The 20,862-nt window shown below is 43.7% G+C and overlaps 1 protein-coding gene and 1 non-coding gene across 5 annotated transcripts in view; both read left to right on the forward strand.

The window, feature by feature from the left end:
• The first annotated feature begins 8,021 nt into the window (after positions 1-8,021).
• Positions 8,022-8,094, forward strand: TRNAG-CCC (transfer RNA glycine (anticodon CCC)). The gene has a single exon. It is a non-coding gene; the product is annotated as a tRNA-Gly (tRNA).
• Positions 8,095-11,994: 3,900 nt separating this feature from the next.
• Positions 11,995-20,862, forward strand: part of CDKL1 (cyclin dependent kinase like 1) — a 56,938-nt gene continuing 48,070 nt past the window's right edge. Inside the window, exons 1-2 of one of the 4 annotated variants that reach the window (XM_067028487.1) lie at positions 11,995-12,108; positions 12,721-13,008. In XM_067028487.1, coding sequence (XP_066884588.1) covers positions 12,841-13,008 — 168 coding nt within the window. In that variant the 5' untranslated portion in view covers positions 11,995-12,108; positions 12,721-12,840. Of the gene's footprint in view, positions 12,109-12,369; positions 12,575-12,720; positions 13,009-20,862 lie in introns of those variants that run through there. The other 3 variants (XM_067028485.1, XM_059057103.2, XM_067028486.1) reach the window with 3 other exon arrangements.

The raw sequence follows: 20,862 nt of genomic DNA on the forward strand, positions 1-20,862 counted from the left end.
CAAGAGAGAATTTCAAGATACTTCAGTAATCCACAAAATCTTAACTTTTCTGCCACTTATTCTGTAATGTTTTTACTGAGTCTTAGCTTATCACAGCCCTTCTGGTACAGGAAACAGCACCCCTTTCTCCATCACTTTGCTGTCTTTTGGTGTCCTTTTCTTCCCCAAGAATCCTTTTACACTCCTTCAAGGGACCAGGGCATTCCTGCTTTCTCCTGTCTGCTCCAAATCAAAAACCTGCTCTCAAGAGCCTCCATTTATGGCAGCATGATACAACAGAGCTAGATGGTGATTCAGTACCTCACCCTCCTTTTAGCAGAGGAGAGAGGCCCAGAGAGGGTAATCAGTTGCTCAGAATTGTACAGTTAGTTATAAGGAGATGGGATTTGAACTTAGACCTCTTAATGGCCAAAAGAGTGCTCTTTCTAACATATAATGTAGCCTTGTATTAATATACCATTTATAGCCTAAACTAGCACTCCTTTTTCAGATATTTGCCTTCTTTCAAGATCAGAACTTAAGCTAGAATAATAACGTGGAACTTTATGTTCAATAGGATATTGGTGGGGGGGTGTCATACAGCTCTTTTGAGGTTCCTAAAATTGTATCATACAGTTACCTACAAAACAGCCTTATGTCACACAGGAAGTAACTCACAGCTTACATTTTATTGAGAGAAACAAGGATAACATCATTGGCATCTGCAATGTGCCAGAAACTGTTACAAACTTTACATGTGGGATTTCATTTCATCTTTAAAACAAGTCAATGAGGTAGCTATTTTATCACCCTATTCATATTTATAAATGTATATACTCATAAAATTTTTATAATATAAAAAGTTATATATTTAGAAAAGTACAGTATGTATTTCTCATGCTTTGTGACTGTCTTTGAAAACCCTTCCTACATCAGAGTAATTTCCCACATTGTGAATCTGAACTCCCCAAGGCAGAAGCCCAAACTCTCTTGCTCAGCACCTTGGCGGCTAGAGTGCAGGCTCTCCCAGGCAGGCGTACTCACACAAGTCTCAGTCGAAAAAAGAGCAGCATGAGGAAGCAGGTGCTGTGTTGACTCCATTTTTTCTGGCTTGGATGGTGACGAGGAGTCCAGTCTTCAGTGGCAGGAATGGTGGAGAGTCTTGTGTGTAGTGTCCACTCATCTACAGCACCAGTGGCAGCAGCACTGAGGTCTGGCTGAAGCAATCCCGCATAGTGGTTTTGGTATTGTTTCTGGCTGCACAGGCTCCAGATCTGACTCTGACTCTCCCAGAGAGTCTCCAAACTATTTAATATCCCTTAATAAATCCTTAAACTAGCTAGTTTAAGGAACTAGCGGCTTCTGTGGTGAGCAAGATCCCAGTCCCCAAATCAAAACCACAATGGGATATCACCTCAGTCCCATTAGGGTGACTACTATGAAAGAAAGAGGGGGGTTGGAAGGGAATGAGAGGAAGGGAGGGCAGGGAAGGAAAAAAAAATGTTGGCAAGGATGTGGGAAAATAGGAACGCTGTGCACTGCTGGTAGGAATGTAAAATGGTATAGTTGCTGTGAAAAACAGTATGGTGGTTCTTCAGAAAATTAAAAATATAATTACCATATGACCCAGCAATCCCGCTTCTGGGTATATACCAGAAAGATTGAAAGCGGGGTCCTGAAGAGATATTTGTGCACCCATGTTCATAGTAGTGTTATTCACAGTAACTAAAATGTGAAAGGTACATAGAGTAGTCAAAATCACATAGACAGAAAGTAGAAGGGTGGTGGCCAGAGGCTGTGGGTGGAAAGAAGGGGAAATTATTCTTTAATGGGTACAGAGTGTCCATTTGCAAGATGAAGAGCGTTCTGAGATATATGGTGATGATGGTTGCACAACAATGTGAAAGCACTTAGTACCACTGAACTGTCCACTTAAAACTGGTTAAGATGGTGTGTTGGGCTTCCCTGGTGGCGCAGTGGTTGAGAATCCGCCTGCCGATGCAGGAGACACGGGTTCGTGCCCTGGTCCGGGAAGATCCCACATGCCGCGGAGCAACTAAGCCCGTGAGCCATGGCCACTGGGCCTGTGCGTCCGGAGCCTGTGCTCCGCAACGGGAGAGGCCACAGCAGTGAGAGGCCCGCATACCGCAAAAAAAAAAAAAAAAGATGGTGTGTTGTGTGAATTTTACTACAATTTTTTTTAAAAGGTTGACAGTACCAAGTGCTTGCATGGATCTGGAGCAACTGGAACTCTCACATATTTCTGATGGGAATGCGAAATGGTACGGCCATTTTGAAAAACCATATGGCAGTACCTCAGAAACTTAAACATACATTTACCATACAATCCAGCCGTTCCAGTTCTGAGTATTTACCCAAAAGAAATGAACACATATGCCCACAGAAAAATTTATTCACAAACAGGTGTCAGCGATAGAAGAAAGGGCAACATGAGGAGGGATACTTGTAGTGATAGAACTGTTCTGTAGTTTGACTTTATCAATGTGAATACCCAGTTGTGATACTGTACTATAGTTTTGCAAAATGTTATCACTGGAGGAAACTGGGGGAAAAAGTTTATGAGATCTCTGTGAATCTAGAATTATCTCAAATTAAAAAGGTTAATTTTTTTAACTCTTTTTAAAAATTTATTGATTGATTGATTGATTGATTGATTTTTGGCTGCTTTGGGTCTTCGTTGCTGTGCATGGGCTTTCCCTAGTTGTGGCGAGCGGGGGCTACTCTTTGTTGAGGTGCACAGGCTTCTCATTGAAGTGGCTTCTCTTGTGGAGCATCGGCTCTAGGCGCGTGGGCTTCAGTAGTTGTGGCACACAGGCTCAGTAGTTGTGGTGCACGGGCTTAGTTGCTCTGCGGCATGTGTGATCTTCCCGGACCAGGGCTCGAACCCGTGTCCCCTACATTGGCAGGCAAATTTTTAACCACTGAGCCACCAGGGAAGTCCCTAGAAAGGTTAATTCTTTAAAAAAACAAACAAAAAAATCCCAGACCAATACACAAAGTAGTTTTCCTGGTTTCACACAACCAAAAAAGCATAGAACCCAGAGATGAACCCAGGTCTGGTTTGTCCTCCATCACATGCTGTCTCGTTTCTTAGAGATCATCCCATGGGCAGCATGATGTGGTGGGAAGAGTGTGCTCTGCCAGTGGGAAGTGCTGGCTTCCTGAGTAGAAACCCATGGGAGTGTTTCTTAGTTCTCTGAGTGACAAAAAAGAAGATGTTTTTCCTTGATTGATAGGTGTTAAGTGAATCTATAAATTTACATATGTTGTCAGTAAAGTATTGAATACATTTTAGTGTAAATGAAATTCCCACTTGAAAAGAAAACAGTATACAGAGATCATTAGTATCATAACAATAATAACAATTAAAGCTAACATGATTAGAGCACTCATTTATGTTCACAGCTTTAAGAGGTAGCTGATTTCTAGGTTGCAGATGAAACAAATGAAGCCTAAGGAAGTTGAATAGCTTGCCTCACAGATGGTTCATAGCAGAGCTGGATTTGATCCCAGGCAGTCTGGCTCCAGAGTTCATCCTCTTAATGGGAACCTCAGGTGAGATGATATTGTAGAAAAATATGTTGCTGGTGAAGGATTTCTTATCATTTAGCGGGAATATTGTTTAAATTCATATTTTTTACAGGGACCTACATGTGGATTCAGTTTAGATGCTTCACAATATTATCTCACTACTAATATTTGACAATGAGCCATTCTTATGAAAGCTATTTACGAGAACAGGATTTCCCCATGTGGTGGTAACTATGATCTTCATTTAATCCTTGTCATGCATGCAGCTTAAAGATGATTTTATGAAACTATTTAGATCTTTTGGATCAATGGACGCCTAAAAATTCAATGGGAAATGTATCTAGGGTGCCAAAAATATTCTTTACTTATTCTTTAAGAATATTTTTTAAGTGCAAATAATTTCTACTTCCTGCACTCCTCCTCCACCTTGTCACACACGTGAATATTTGTTTCGATACTGGGTTTTCTTAAGGAAGATTTACACTTCTTTAACCATGTAATTAGAGCTATTTAATTTAAAGCCCCAGTGTGGTACAACAGGTGGAAAGAATACAACTCAGAATTGAGACACAGGTTCTAGCCCTGTTGGTTGCCTAGAACAAATTTTTTTTTAACATCTTCATTGGAGTATAATTGCTTTACAATGGTGTGTTAGTTTCTGCTGTAAAACAAAGTGAATCAGCTATATGTATAATATATCCCTATATCCCCTCCCTCTTGTGTCTCCCCTCCCACCCTCCCTATCCCACCCCTCTAGGTGGTCACAAAGCACTGAGCTGATCTCCCTGTGCTATGCGGCTGCTTCCCACTAGCTATTTTACATTTGGTAGTGTATGTATGTCCATGCTGACAAAGGATTTATCTACAAAATTTGGTTTTTTGACTCCTAAAAAGTCATTTAGATTTTTGGTAGCTGTTTCCTCAAATGCCAAATGTGCCCTCTCTCCTTCTCAGAACCTGGTGAAGTGTTTTGAGAAGCAAAAAGTACAATGTGAATTCCAGCCCTCCAAGGTCTATCTCGCTTCCTCTAGGAAGACACTTGCTGGGAGGGGAGGCAGGAGAATGGGCTGTGCACGATGATACAGTGCTTGGTCTCCGGAAAGTCTCTTCTCAGCCTCCAGAGCCCAGCGTGGTGTCTGACCCAGGTCAGCACCCAGCAGAAGTCTGCTTTCCAAGCAGCTATTTCTGTGCCATAACTTTAAGCTGAAGTTCACAAAGTAATTTATGTTCTTTCTTATTTATTGTCTCATAATTTTTTTTGACATTTACCTTTTCCCTAGAATGTATTGCTTCAAAAATCATACAAGCCCAGAAATGTACATAGACTGTCTACAATTAAGTGTGGTTAGCAATCATCTGTCCAGAGTGGCAGAGATGTACACCATGAGATCTGGAGACTTGTCTCCTGAAGTAGGATCACCGTATACATTGTCTCACACACTGGTGGCCCAGGGCCAACCACATAAACCCTCCGGGGTTTCGTGTTGCTGAGCTCTCACAGTATTTGGGTTCATTGGCAAAAGTAACGGGTGGTTGTTTTAAAATCTGAAGATGCAAAAAAAGTATTGACGTTGTTAAAGGTAGACTCAGAAACAAAGAAAGCTTTTAGAAGAAGAGGTGCTTTAAAAGAATGGCTTATCATATATAAAATGCAATGAGTACCTAAAGGGAAAAATACACACAAAATAACTAAGGTTATGGTGATTAGGGATGAAAACACTTTTTTTCTGTTGTTGGTTGGGTCCACATAGAAAGTCAAGGATGGGGCTTCCCTGGTGGCGCAGTGGTTGAGAATCCGCCTGCCGATGCAGGGCACACGGGTTCGTGCCCCGGTCCGGGAAGAACACACATGCCGCAGAGCGGCTGGGTCCGTGAGCCATGGCCCCTGAGCCCCTGTGCGTCCGGAGCCTGTGCTCCGCAACGGGAGAAGCCACAACAGTGAGAGGCCCACGTACCACCAAAACAAAACAAAAACAAACAAACAAACAAAAAGTCAAGGATGATAGGCTTTTATTTAAATTGACTCTCCAGTATTTACATTGATTCACCTTTACTATCTCCAGATAAGGGAGAAAGTTATTTACACACACCTGGTTTTGTGACATTTAAGCAGTGGCTGATCAGGAAGAACCTGGCTGACACTTTGGCTTCTCTTTAGGTTGTTCACAAGATGTTCTTAGTTGTTGTAACTCCATTTGCCACTAGAGCATGGGCTTTGGAAACAGGTGGAGTCGGGTTTGAAACCTGCTGTCAGCCCTGGATAGCTGGGTGGCCTTGACTATGTGGACCAACCTCTCAGAGCCTCAGCTTCTTCTTTAGTTAAGTTGGGGTAGTTAATAATGCTGACCAGTTAACAAATCCAACCACATAAGACTGTTATAAAGATTAGAGATAATATAGATATTGAGCCTGAAACGTAAGTACCCCTAAAGGGTAGTTATGAACTCTTTTCTGTATGTGCCCTGGAAACAATTTCTAAATCCACTTAAAGCAGAGAAAGTAAATTCACATATTTCCTCAAGCGGCTATATAGCGTCATTTTAAGATCACAGTGACTAAGCTCACTTTTCCTTACAGGAAGCATAATTGGGGGTGGCAGGGAAGCTTGAACCATTGCCCTGGTTTCAGCACTCACATGAGGCCTCAGGATTCTGCTCAACGTCACAGAAGTGTGCTCTTCAGAGTTGGGAACTGCACACAGAGGAATTTGCTGAGCCACTGTGGTAAGGAAGCGTAATGACAAGACTTACCTTCCTCGCAACTTAAAAAAAGGAGGGTACTACATTGCGTGTAATATGTACTTTGGGTCAACTCCCAATGTCCTATACATTAACTCAAGAATCCTGACAACCACTTCTACTGTGTTAGGTAGTACTAGCAAACGAGTTAGGAGCAAAGGGTCTGTAGTCAGACTGCCTTCATTCCTGTCCCCACTTCACAACTCGCTAGTTTTGTGTCCTTAGACCCGTGACTTATCCATTCTAAAACTCACTTTCCTCATCTGAAACCCAGGATAATATTGATGCCCATCTCCTAGGGTTGTTGTAAGGCTCATACATAAAATATTCTTAGCTTAACGCCTGCCACGAAGTAAGCACTAGTTAAATAATTATTGCTGTTGTTGGTTGGCCAACAGTCACTATCTTGCACAAAATCAAACACCAGTAAGAAGGTAGAAATGCTGGTCTTCTGACTCCAAATCCCAGGCTCTTTCTCTTACCATGTGTTACTCTACTGAATGTTATTGCTTTCTTAAATGATTAAAATACCACAGTGCTGTTTGTGTTATCCAGGGCCACTGAAGTATTCTCTCAAATTATGCAGAGGTGCAAATCAAAGATCGCTCCAAGCAGAAAATCATAATGTTGTTTCACTGTTCTTTGCGCTTGCTTGAGAAAAAGAACCCACATATCAGACCATTTCTCACCCTCCCAGGAACTCTGCTTCCTGGGAGTTACAATTCTTTGATATCAAAACCAGTTCCAGTCGTGCCAGCTGAAAGGGCTGACTGCAGCTTGACAGTGTAGAGGCCATAGCATTCTCTCTGTGTGGGGCCAAGTGGTGACGTCAACTGTTTGTCTCCCTTTCAAAGTTGTTCTCTTGTATTTTGCTCCAACTTCCTCCAAATACAACGATTGATACAGCTGCAGGTGCCACCAGCTCTCTGGCTCAATGCTTAGTTAGGCTTAAATGACTGTGCGCTTGCTCCCTGCTTCCCTACTGGGCTTGGCACAGCTCCAGGCTGCTTGGGTACTGAAGCCTGTGAAGTCCATGAAGTTGATTTTCCAGACTAACTTTAACCTGGAATGAACTTCAGACAAGGTAGGTAGCTCTGGAAAAATTCATATTGACTTTCCTACCTCATTTACAAATTTTTCAAACTGTCAAAGAGAAACATTCACCAACATAGACCATACCCTGGGCCATAATACAAACCTCAACATGTTTGAAAGAAATTAAATCACACAAAGGGATTTCTCTGAAAGCAATGGAATTAAACTAGAAATTGATAACAGAAAGATATCTGGAAAATCTGTTTTTTTTTTTTTTTTTTTTTTTTTTTTGCGGTATGCGGGCCTCTCACTGTTGTGGCCTCTCCCATTGCGGAGCACAGGCTCCGGACGCGCAGGCCTAGCGGCCATGGCTCACGGGCTTAGTTGCTCCACGGCATGTGGGATCTTCCCAGACCAGGGCACGAACCCGTGTCTCCTGCATCTGCAGGCGGATTCTCAACCACTGCGCCACCAGGGAAGCCCGAAAATCTGTTTTTAAAAAAGTTGGAAATTAAAACAGCACAGTTCAGAATAGCCCATGGTTCACATAGGAAGTCATAAAGGAAATTATAAAATATTCTGAGCAGAATGAAAATGAAAGTACAACATATCAAGATGTCTGTGATGCATTTAAAGTTGTGCTTAGAGGAAATTTTATGGCATTAAAGGCTTACATTAGCAAAGAAGAAAGATCTAAAATTAATGATCTCTGGGACTTCCCTGGTGGTCCAGTGGTTAAGGCACTGCACTCCCAATGCAGGGGGCCCGGGTTCGATCCCTGGTCAGGGAACTAGACCCCGCCTGCCACAACTAAGAGTCCACATACCGCAACTAAAAGATCTCGCATGCCACAGCTAAAGATCTCACATGTCGCACAAAGATCCCACACGTGGCTATGAAGATCTCACGTGCCACAACTAAGACCTGGCACAGCCAAATAAATAAATATTTTAAAAATAATAAAATAAAATTAATGGTTTAAGCTTTCATCTTAAAAAACTAGAAAAAGCAGCTAAAAGCAAAGCAAGGCGAAGAAAGAAAATAATAAAGAGATGAAATCAGTGAAATTGAAAAACCACAGGGAAATCAATTAAGTCAAAAGCTGTTTCTTTTAAAAAATCAACAAAATTGGTAAGCCTTAGTCAAACTGATCAGGAAAAAGTAGGAAAAAAAACCCCAAATTACTAACATAAAAAATGACATAGTACACTACTCTACAAAGGATAATAATGTAATACTATTATATATGAACAACTTTATGCCCATAAGTTCAAACATCTAGATGAAATAGATAAATTTCTTGAAAAACACAAACTACCAAATCTCACTCAAGAAGAAATAGATACCCTGAATAGCCCTATATTTTATATAATAAAGAAGTAGAATTTGTAATTAAAAACATTTCAACAATGAAAATTCCATATGGCTCTACTGGCAGATTTTACCAAACATTTAAGGAATAAATAATACCAATTTAATATAAACTTCTCCAGAAGATATAGGAGAAGGAAACACTGGCCAACTCATTTTATGAGATCAGCATTACCTTGATACTCAAATGAGACAAAGACATGAAAATTAAACTATTAATATCTCTCAGAAACAATGTAAAAATCCTTAATAAAATATTATTAATAAACTCCAGCAGTGTATCAAAATGATAGAACACCATAACCAAGCTGGCTTTATCCCAGGAATGTAAGGTTGGTTCAACATTTTAAAATCAATTACAGTAATTCACTATATCAACAGACTAGTTAAACAAAAGTCATTATTTCAATAGATGCAGAAAGTATTTGACAAAATTCACCATCCATTCATTATTAAAAACAAAACAAAACAAAACAAAAAAACACCTTTCAGCAAATTACAATTAAAAAGAACTTTCTCTGGACTTCCCTGGTGGTCCAGTGGTAAAGAAACTGCCTTCCAATGCAGGGGACACGGGTTCGATCCCTGGTTGGGGAAGGAAGATCCCACATGCTGCAGGGCAACTAAGCCTGCACGCCACAACTACTGAGCTCTCACGCCTCAACGAGAGAGCCTGTGTGCCACAAACTACAGAACCCACACGCTCAGGAGCCTGCACAATGCATCTACAGAACCCATGCACCCTGGAGCCTGCGTGCCACAACTAGAGAGAAAACCTGCACGCCACAAATAGAGAGAAGGCTGCGTGCCACAACGAAGACCCCGCGCCACAACGAAAGATCCTGCACGCCTCAAGGAAGACCCTGCATGCCACAACTAAGACCCGACGCAGTCAAAAAATAAATAAATATTTTAAAAAGAACGTTCTCAATCTAATAAACAGCTTCTGTGTTCGTTCTACATTGCTGTGAAACAGCCCCAAAGCATAAATGTTAAACAATGATTATCTCACAGTTTCTGGAGGCTGGGAATCTAGGTATGACTTAGCTAGGTGCCTCCGAATCAAGGTCTCTCACAAAAGTGAACTTATGTTGTCAGCTGGGGCTACAATCTCATCTGGAGACTCACTGGAGCAGGAGCAGGGGTGGTGGTAGGGAGATCCACTTCCAAGCTCACTCACAAGATTGTTGGCAGCACTCAGTTCCTCACAGAATACTGCATTGAGTGACTACGTTCTTCTTGGCTGTTGGTCGCCTCAATTCCTTGCCATAGGGCAGCTCACAACATGGTATCTGGATTCCCTCAGAGGCAGTGAGCAAGAGAGTACTCAAGGCAGAAATCACAGTCTCTTTGTAACCTAATCTCAAAAGTGATATTCCATTACTTTAAACATTTTATTCCTTAGAAGCAAGTCACTAGGTCAAGCCTACACTGAATATACAAGGAGAGTATACAAGGGCATGAATGCCATGAGGCAGGAATCCTTAAGGGCCATCTTAGAGACTGCCTACCACAACCTCTACAAAGAAATTTAGTTAGTGCAGGATACCTAGTGGTGCAAGATTGAATGTTTTCCTCCTAAGGATGTCTGCTGTCACCACTCCTATTTGATATTACACTGGAGGATGGACATACCAAGTGCAATAAGGCAAGAAAAAGAAATAAAAGGCATACCAGTTAGGAAAAACTAAAACTCTCCCTATTTGTAGATGACATGATTGTCTACATAGAAAACCTCAAGGAATTTACAAAAACCTTCTAGAACTTGTAAGAAAACATCCAGATTGCAAATCAGCATATGAAAAACTGCTCAATGTTAGTCATTAGGGAAATGCAAATTAAAACCACGAGACCATTACCCACCTTTTAGAATGACTGAGTCAAAAGAACTGAATACCAAGTGTTGGCAAAGATGCAGAGTAATTGGAACATTGCTGGCAGGAATGTAAAATGGTACAGTCACTTTGGAAAACATTTTGACAGTCACTTACATTAACACATACTTAACATATAACCCAGCAGTACTCCTAGGTATTGCTTTCCCAAGAGAAATGAAAACATATGTTCACACAAAAGACCATGCATGAATATTTACAGTGGCTTGGTTTATAATCACCAAAACTGGAAACAACTCAAATGTTCTTCAACTGGGAGTGGATAAACAATATCCATACAATGGAATAGTACTCAGTAGTAAAAAGGAATGAACTACTGATAAATGCAACAATATGGATGAATCTCAAATATATTAATACTAAGTGAAAGAAGATTAGCCTCAAAAGGCTACATAATGTATAATTCCATTTATATGACATACTGGAAGAGGCATAACTATGGAGTCAGAAAACATATCAGTGGTCGCCATTTGCAAACCATTTTTGGGAGATTCACCTCCAGCCCATCCCTGGACCCCATCTATATGCCACTCCATTTTCAAGGCAGCCACCACTCTCTCTCCTCCCAGCTCCAGCTCCTTCCTGAACCCTATCCTGATTTACATTTAGTGGCATGCTGCTTGGCACAGGATTGGTCCAGGTGCAAATTTTCTCTCCTCAGCTACTGCTTCCAGGCAACACCCATCTCAATGCTGGGCATATGGAATGGGAGACATGTTAAAGTACTGAGGCAATCTGCCCAGTGGCAAATTACCCTATTTCGTGACTTCCTCCAAGTCCGTTAATTTTCCACCGTTGTGCTCCTGAGCGAGTAGGAGCCAGTCGGGAGAAGGATGTAAATAAGGAACGTAAGATAGGGCAGGCACTGTAAGCCTCCATCTCCCACATTATAAGCCCAGCTCTAATGGAAGCCGATGGTCAAGCACCGCCCCACCCCACCCCAACTCCCAAGCTAGTGGGGGTACATGCAGACTCTAACCAATTTCAGTCATCGTACTGTCATCATACTTCCTCTTTTCCTCTCCCCCTTTCTCTTCATTCATTCATTCATTCATTCATTCATTCATTACTGGCTGCTACAACACTGACCAGGAGAGACATAGAAGCTGCCCTCAAGGCATTCACAGTTTCGCGGAGAATACAGGGGACTAATCACAGTTATCACAGTGTGGTACAGGCTGCGTGGGGTGAGGGACTCCTAGCGCAGGCGTCTTCCCGGTGCCAGAGCTGCGTTTTCCACGACCTGCTGGAGTTTGCAATCTTGCAGGCCTCCTCTCCCCGTCAAAGGGACGTGCAGGGACCCGGGCCCACGTCCAGAACAGCTTCTCCGGGGCTCCGAGGCAGCCCACCAGGGCCTTTCGCCGCAGCAAGGACGGCGGCCGGGTCCGGGAGGGAAGCCGGGGCGCTGCGGCCCCGCCCTGGCCAGTCCGGGGCGGGGGCCGGTTCCCATAGGGATCGCGGGCCGGCCGGCCGGCCGCGACCGAGCTGGGCGGCAGTCGGCGAGGCAGGAGCTAGGCCGGCCCGACAGCTGCGGCGCCGTGAGTCCTGGGAGGGGAGGGAGGCGTGGGCCGGGCCGCCACCTGGCGCAGCTCGAGGCTGCGCTGCGCGGGCTGGGGCGCGGGTGGGAAGCGGGGACGGCGCTGGCGGGTTTCCCTGCAGCCGTGCAGCAGCGGCGGGGCGGGAGAGGTGGCCCCGCCCAGCGGCGGGAAGGCGCGGCCCCGCTTCCCACAGAGCTCCGGGCCCGCCCCGGGAGGCGCGGGGCGGGCGCCTCGAAGGGCTCTCCCCTCCCGCGGGGCCTCGCAGCCGCCGCCCGCGCGGGGAGCCGGGCGGTGTCTTCTTGCCGATGGGAAATGAAACCTGATATTAGAACTGGGGAAGCCCTTACCCTTCCCGGTCCTCCAGCCAGCTCATGTGTCTTAGATCGGATGAACTTACCATTAAAAAGATAGATTGTCTTACAACTCAGTTCGTTTTAGGATGACGGGTTACATTTTAACTTGCAGGGTATATAACAGACGATTAAACTTGAGTTACCAAAGGCAGCTGACTCCAGGCTGTCACCCTTGATCAAGTGACCACGGCTGAGGGGCGAGGCTTTAAGGGAATGGGTCGGTCCCTAATTCTATAACGAGTGCCGTCTTCTGTTCTAGGTCCTTGACAAAGACCCATCGTTGAGTGAAGCTCTAGTGCAGTGTGTTCATGCCAAGATTTTATAAGCGACATTTTCAAACTATGTGAAGATCCGTTGAAAGAAGATTTATTCTTCTGTGATGGAGAAGTATGAAAAAATTGGGAAAATTGGCGAAGGATCCTATGGAGTTGTTTTCAAATGCAGAAACAGGGACACGGGTCAGATTGTGGCCATCAAGAGGTTTCTGGAATCAGAAGATGACCCTGTCATAAAGAAAATCGCCCTTCGAGAAATCCGCATGCTCAAGGTAATGGATTTTTTAAAATTAATTAATTAATTTAGGCTGTGTTGGGTCTTCATTGCTGCGCAGGCTTTCTCTATTTGCGGCGGGGGCTACTCTTTTTTTTTTTTTTTTTTTTTTAAACATCTTTACTGGAGTATAATTGCTTTACAATGTTGTGTTTGAAGTGGATCAGGTATATGCATACATAATATCCCCATATCCCCTCCCTCTTGCGTCTCCTTCCCACCCTCCCTATCCCACCCCTCTAGGGGCTACTCTTCGTTGAGGTGCACGGGCTTCTCCTTGCAGTGGCTTCTCTTGTTGTGGGGTACCGGCTCTAGGCACTCAGGCTTCAGTAGTTGTGGCTCGCAGGCTCTAGAGCTCAGACTCAGTAAATGTGGCGCTCGGGCTTAGTTGCTCTGCTGCATGTGGGATCTTCCCAGACCGGGGATCGAACCCCTGTCCCCTGCATTGGCAGGCAGATTCTTAACCACCGCGCCACCAGGGAAGTCCTGGTAATGTATTCTTTAAAGTGAATTTTCAGGGACTGAAAAAATTAAAGTGAGTCGTGTTATGTGAAATAAATGCCTTGAGATGTGGCCACATCTCCTTCCTTCACGGACTTCTGTCCTCAGTGACACAAATGGGACATCTGTGTGCGAGTCAGCAATTATATAATGAATTAGAAAGTGGAGACGTTAAGTGCAGGGAACGATGGTATTCACTTTCAGACTTGCTGTGGAATATTTTATTTTTCTTTCCAATGGCTTCTTTCCCATGTCACCTGTAGATCTGGTTCATGAAAAGCCATCAACTTTTATAGTACAGGAACTTTCCATGATTTTTAAACTTCTAGACTAGCTTCTGTTGATGTTCTCAGTCCATGAAGAGAATTAATCATTCACCTGTTTTCAAGCAGCTAGAAAGCTGACAGGTTTTCATTATGCCTCACATTTATCTACTGCTGAACTTTATAACGTCTTGTCTCTAGAAGAAGGATTTTTCTCAAAAAAGTGAAATGATTGCTTTAAAAATGTTCATCAGTTAACTCTTGGAGACCATGATATGGGAGGGGAGGGGAGTTGTTTATTATAAGCTGAAAGTATTTTTTTCCTGGAATGGAAATGAAGAAGGAAAGTATCTTTCCTTTTTTTCTGAATTTCTGTGAAGATGAAACCCAAATCCTACCCTATGTAGAATGCGCCCTGTAATGAATGCAGTGTGGGTTAGCTTTCAACAGATTAACTTTCTCCGTAGGGGTTGGTTTTAAACAGTTAGGGCCCCTGTGTTCTTACAAGTACAACTAACTATCCAACAAGGAAAGAGCAACCTCGTGGAGCTCAGTGGAACATCCAGGGGATTTTCTCTTACCTTTGCTTCTCCATTTTCTCCAGGCCTCTCTAAAAGTTTTCTCCCCATGAATTGAGTGTGTGGGGTTATCTCTGGATAAGGACCCCAAATGGGAAGTGGAGGGCTTTGGATAAATTAAAACGGGTGGGGATGACTTTCTCTATTTGGGTCTAAGACATTCTTTACCAGCTGGATGTTGTCAATTCTGAGAAGACACTTCCAAAGGCCCTGTGAAGTACTCCCCTAGGAAAGAGCGAGACAAGCAGTGTTTGCCCATCCCACTTCCTGGTTGCCCTGCCCTCCCCACTCTCTACACAGGGAGAAAGAGGGTCTCACTGTTTCTCGGTGACCTATGGATGTTTTCCACTTTCTCAGGCTTTCCCTAGCAGAGAAGGTGATAATTGTATTTCAAAGAGCCCATTTACTCCAAAGAAAAAGCCAATCTGTTTCTAGTGGAGAGATACTCTTTTTCAGATTCTGAAAGTCACCTGTGAGCTCCTCTCTGAAACCTCTCACTATTCTTTAGCAATACGGTGTTTACAAGTTTAATCCCTGAATTAATTCAGTTCCCCCAGGACGGGGACCTCGCCTCTAGATCTCTGTATCAACTACTTGGCATGTAATACCAATAAATGTTATTGTTGGATAGAAAAAAAGATGTTAACAAAATAAACTCTTAGGAAGGGTAGATGTTGCCAGTAAATTAGGAAGTCAGATGTGTTCTCTTGAGTAACTGAATATTGATGTCCTCTGAAGGATGCCTGATTACAAAGCACACAGCACTCCATTCTCCCAAATCAAGTGCACAGCTGAGACTCCCCTGATCTGTATCAGGTGATGGGACTAGATTATCAGTAGAGCCTGTCCCTTCAAGCCCTAACTTTTCAGAATTCTGTTCTATTCCTAACACATAATGGGTGCTTAAATATTTGCTGGATAAATGAATTGAGGGTTTGTTAAATGAAGTCATACTTTCTCCATTTACTTATTCAGTAAATATTTATGGAGCCCCATTGTACCTAAAACAATGTTTATGTGAAGTTGTACATCCTGTCTTTCAGATGCTTAACGGGTGGAAGATGAATTTCCCCTCAGCTCTTACACGCAATAGACTGGGTCCCTAATGGGCAGGGCCTGTGTCATTCACCTTGTCTCCCTATATGCCTGTCATGAACCCTCTAAATAAAGTGTTTGGAGGTTTGTTTGAACTAGACTTCGAAATGTTTAGGGAAACATGGAATAAGAGATAAGGCATTCAGGGCAGACAGTCTCTCCTAGGGAAAAAATAGGTGCATAAGTGGAAAACAGTATATTGAAGGAACACAGGTCATAACCCCAAAGTCTTAGCCAAGATGCCTGCTGGGCTAACAGGCCTGGGACAAAAGAGAAGGAAAGGAAGCCAGCGTCCATTAGGAGGGGGTGTGAGGAATTTCTTGGAAAATAGGTCTGGCCCTGGGATAAGTGATGATTAGCACATAGCTGCACCTTGGTCCCAGGTGGCCTTTGGGGTTTGGAGGCCTTGGGGACATGTTGTTGTCCTGAGAACAGGAAACTGCTGAGGTCTAGCCTAGTGTTTTAGGGCCCCATCTGAGCTGCATTCAAGGCAAAGCTCTAGGGCCCATGGAAGGGGAATACTAAACCAGAACCAAGCACAGTTCCATGGGCCCAGGTTCAAGGACTCAGGGGCTCAGTGAGTGTGAGTTGCTAGGATTTTCCTTGCACACCCCTCACAGAACTGGGGCTGTTAATGACCCCTGCTAAGGTCAAGAACTAGGAAGACTGAGGCTGAAGGTACCTCAGTGACCTTAGCAGGTGGGAACAAGCAAGAGCTGAGGCCCAGACTGCTCTTATTATGATAAGCAAGAAAGGTAGATTAAGACCAGACGTAGAGGCTTTGAATGCCAGGCTGAGGAGTCTGGCTTTCATGTGAAAAGAGGGAAGCCAGCCAAGATTTCTTATTAGGAAGTTATCATTTGCAGACTTTTGAATTTCATGGACCAATAAAATTTCAAAAAAAAATTTTTTTTTTTTTACAGATTGGTCGGCATTTTAAGAGACTGGGTTATCACCATCACTTCATAAATGAAAGGATGTTTTAATGTTTTAAGAAAACTAGGAAAGACCCAATTTTAGGAGAAAAGCAGGCTTCCTGAGAGAGTAGTTGACAACTAAAACAACATCTCTCTATATATACATTTCTCAGGTGTGTGAGAGTGTATGTGTGTAGGGGTGTGTGTGTGTGTGTGTGTGTGTGTGTGTGTGTGTGTGTGTGTGTGAGAGAGAGAGAGAGAGAGAGAGAGAGAGAGAGAGATCATTGCCCTTATTTTTCTCATTTCACTATCCATTGATGAAAATGAAGACATCATCTGTTTTGTGCAGCCTAAATTTCATGAAAGTTAGTACTATGTCTGCGAACAAAGAGACTCCCCAGATCAGATGATGTCCTACTTATAGGATCTATCTGATACAACGAAATACTAATACCACAAAAGAACTGAATGGTCCCTTGGATTTTTTTTTTTTTTTTTTTTTTGGCTGCATTGGGTCTTCATTGCTGTGCACGGGCTTTCTCTAGTTACAGCGAGCAGGGGCTACTCTTCATCGTGGTGCACGGGCTTCTCATTGCAGTGGCTTCTCTTGTTGCAGAGTGCGGGCTCTAGGCGAGCAGACTTCAGTAGTTGCAGAACACGGGCGCTGGAGTGCACGGGCTTCAGTAGCTGTGGCACATGGGCTCAGTAGTTGTGGCGCATGGGCTTAGTTGCTCTGCGGCATGTGGGATCTTCCCGGACCAGGGATCAAACCTGTGTCCCCTGCATTAGCAGGCAGATTCTTAACCACTGCGCCACGAGGGAAGTCCCTGGATTTTATGTTATAATAGAATTTGGCATGTATCTGTCCTCAGAGAATTGCTTGTATGTTTTTATTTTTTATTTATTTATTTATTTATTTATTTTTATTATTATTTTTTTTTCGGTATGCGGGCCTCTCACTGTTGTGGCCTCTCCCGTTGCGGAGCACAGGCTCCGGACGCGCAGGCCTAGCGGCCATGGCTCACGGGCTTAGTTGCTCCGTGGCATGTGGGATCTTCCCGGACCAGGGCACGAACCCGTGTCTCCTGCATCAGCAGGCGGATTCTCAACCACTGCGCCACCAGGGAAGCCCTGCTTGTATGTTTTTAAAACCATTTATTTAATGAATTAAAGCAACTCCCAATAGTTGCTGTCAGACTGTTTTAAAAATTACAGTTGTTCCATTAAGCAGATAAGATCATGGGAGTGAATTGTCCAGCAGTCAATTGAATAATTATTAAGGCACCACATCTACAGTGTTTCTTTTTCTTGATGTGAAAGCATATATGAAGATGTAACTATACATTGGTAAATGATTTTAAGGATAATAATTACTATCAAGAAACCTATTGGGCTTCCCTGGTGGCACAGTGGTTGAGAATCTGCCTGCCAATGCAGGGGACACAGGTTCGAGCCCTGGTCTGGGAAGATCCCACATGCCGCAGAGCAACTGGGCCCGTGAGCCACAACTACAGAGCCTGCGCATCTGGAGCCTGTGCTCCGCAACAAGAGAGGCCATGACAGTGAGAGGCCCACGCACCGCGATGAAGAGTGGCCCCCGCTTGCCACAACTAGAGAAAGCCCTCGCACAGAAACAAAGACCCAACACAGCCCCCAAAATTAATTAATTAATTAATTAATTTAAAAAGAAACCTATTTTGCTAATATTTTTAGAAAACACTTTTTCTGAAAATTTGAAACACTTTTCAAATAACATTACTTCATGCCATTTGGGGGAAAATGTGTGACACATTTATGAGATAAATTCAATATTTGTGCTAATAAACTTCTCCCTAAACTAAATGTAATTAGCTCTTCACCAAGAGGTCCTACTGCAGTCAACCCTTTAATGTTTTCATTTGAATCTTATTTTTTCCAGGCTTTTAGAAAAATAAACAATTGCTCCAGTTAAAGTTAGTCAGCTTATAGTCTAATTTAAGAACATTAAGTACCATTCTAGTGACAGTAATAAAAGTATACTGCCATACCTGAGCTCAAAGCAACTATCCTACCCTTTCTCAAGCTCACTTTCCACTGTGGAAAAAAAAGACAGAAGTCAATATTTTCAGTCAGTGTTTTTGATGAGACACCTGTGTGTAAGATAGTTGACATGTGTTCATTTGGCACGTTTTTACAAAACTCCTGTCATGTACCAGGCACTGTTCTAGGCTCCTGTCCTCACAGATAAGGAGAGACTAACAGTAAACAAATGATTATATGTCAAGTGGTGAAAATGAAGCAGGCTAAGGGGGTAAAGGTGATGGAGGGGCTTGCATTTTTATATAGAGTGGTTAGGAAGAGCCTTCCTGATGAATGACATTTGAAGACATTCCAGCAGAAATGTTAAGGAGTGGACTGTTGCAGCTATTTAGGGGGAAAGCATTCCAAGCAAGGGGAAGAGTAAGACGGAGGCCCCAAGGCAAGATCAAGTGAGGTGTTCTAGGTGTGGTCTGGTGTGTTCTAGGAGGAGCAAAGAGATGAGTGTGTCTGGAGCAGAGGAAGTGAGAAAGAGAGCCATAGGAGATGAAGTTAGAGAGATGAGGGGGTTAGATATGAGGGCCCTGTGGGCCATGGTAGGGACTGTGGATTTTACTTTGAACAAGATGGGAGCCATCAGAGGGTTTTGAGCAGAGGGGTGCCCTGGCATGACTTATACCCTAGAAGCATTCCTCTAGCTGCTGGTTACTCCAGCTCCATGAGCAGGAAGATCTTTTAGAAGACTGCTGATGTGATCCAGGTGTGAGGTGATGGGGTTTGGGTCAGAGGGGCAGCAGTGGAGGTGGTCAAATTCAAGATTTATTCTGAGAGAAGAGCACAAAGGAATACGATGGTTGGATGAGGAATCACGAATGACCCCAAAGTTCTTCACCTGAGTACCTGGAAGAATGAAGAGATCATTCACAGTGATAGGGAGACCCAGGTGCAAATCTGGGGAAAAGGAAGTCAAAAGTTCTATTTTGGATATGCTATATTTGAGGTGTAAACCCACTGTAAAGTGGGCAATTAAATGCACAAGTCTGGCATTCAGGGAAAAGTCCGGGTTGGAGATACCACCATGGGGAATGGAAAGACAAATACCAAAGATTGACCCTTGAAGCTCCAGCATCTGGAGATCAGGAAGCTGAGGAAACAGCAGAAGAGGTAAGAAGGGGTGATCTTCAAGGCAGAAAAATCCCAAGAGCAATGTTCTTAAAAGCTGAGAGAAGGGAATTCCCTGATGGTTCAGTGGTTAGGACTCCACACTTCCACTGCAGGAGGCCCGGGTTCGATCCCTGGTCTGGGAACTAAGATCCCACGAGCCGTATTGTGTGACAAAAAAAAAAAAAAAAGCTGAGGGAAGAAAATTTTTCAAGAATGAGGGGGTTGCTCAATGGTGTCAAAGGTCACCTTTAGTACAGGCTTAGAATTAGCCATTGGCTTTGAAAATGAGGGTCATTTGAGACCTTAATGAGAGCTATTTGGGTAGAGTGGTAGGAATGAAAGTTTCATCAGAGAGGGTTCCAGAGAGGATGAGAAGAGCGAAGTGAAGACAGTGATAGAGGCAACTCTTCTGAGGAGTTTTATTATAAAAGGAAGCCGATTCCCTGGTGGCGCAGTGGTTGAGAGTCCACCTGCCGATGCAGGGGACACGGGTTCGTTCCCCGATCTAGGAAGATCCCACATGCCGTGGAGCGGCTGGGCCCGTGAGCCATGGCCGCTGAGCCTGCGAGTCCAGAGCCTGTGCTCCGCAACGGGAGAGGCCACAACAGTGAGATGCCCACGTAACGCAAAAAAAAAAGAAGCCGAGAAATGGGGCAGTGTGTGTTTGAAAGGATGTGGCATCAAGAGAGAGTTTTTGAAGATTTTTTGTTTTTGGGGGGGGGGGTTTGCGGTACGCGGGCCTCTCAACTGCTGTGGCCTCTCCCCTTGCAGAGCACAGGCTCTGGACGCGCAGGCCCAGCAACCATGGCTCATGGGCCCAGCCGCTCCACGGCATGTGGGATCTTCCCGGACTGGGGCACGAACCCGTGTCCCCTGCATCAGCAGGCGGACTCTCAACCACTGCGCCACCAGGGAAGCCCTGAAGTTGTTTTTAATATGGAGAAATAAGTATATTTGTATGCTAATGGAGGGAGAGAATTCCTGGAGCCATGACCTTGAGTTACCAACCTAGACCATGACCCAAAATAACTATTATAGCATAATAAAAGACCAGTTCATGGACCAGCTAGAAGATTAGGCCACCTCTTCTTTTATTTGGAATGTTGCTAGGTTCTTTCCACACACTCTTCTTAGTCTTTATGTAACAGGACCCACAACTGTCTTAAAGCTACTGGCCTAGAACTTCTTCTAGCAGGGTGTACGACACCTGATTTGTGTTGTGAGCCATGAACCCTTCAGGAGAGGGTTCAACCCTTTTCCATAACTAGGGTTCAAGCATATAAAGATATATTTTTCAAATTAATTAATTAATTAATTT

Source organism: Kogia breviceps, chromosome 3 (genome assembly GCF_026419965.1).
Source record: "Kogia breviceps isolate mKogBre1 chromosome 3, mKogBre1 haplotype 1, whole genome shotgun sequence".
Taxonomy (NCBI): Eukaryota; Metazoa; Chordata; class Mammalia; order Artiodactyla; family Physeteridae; genus Kogia; species Kogia breviceps.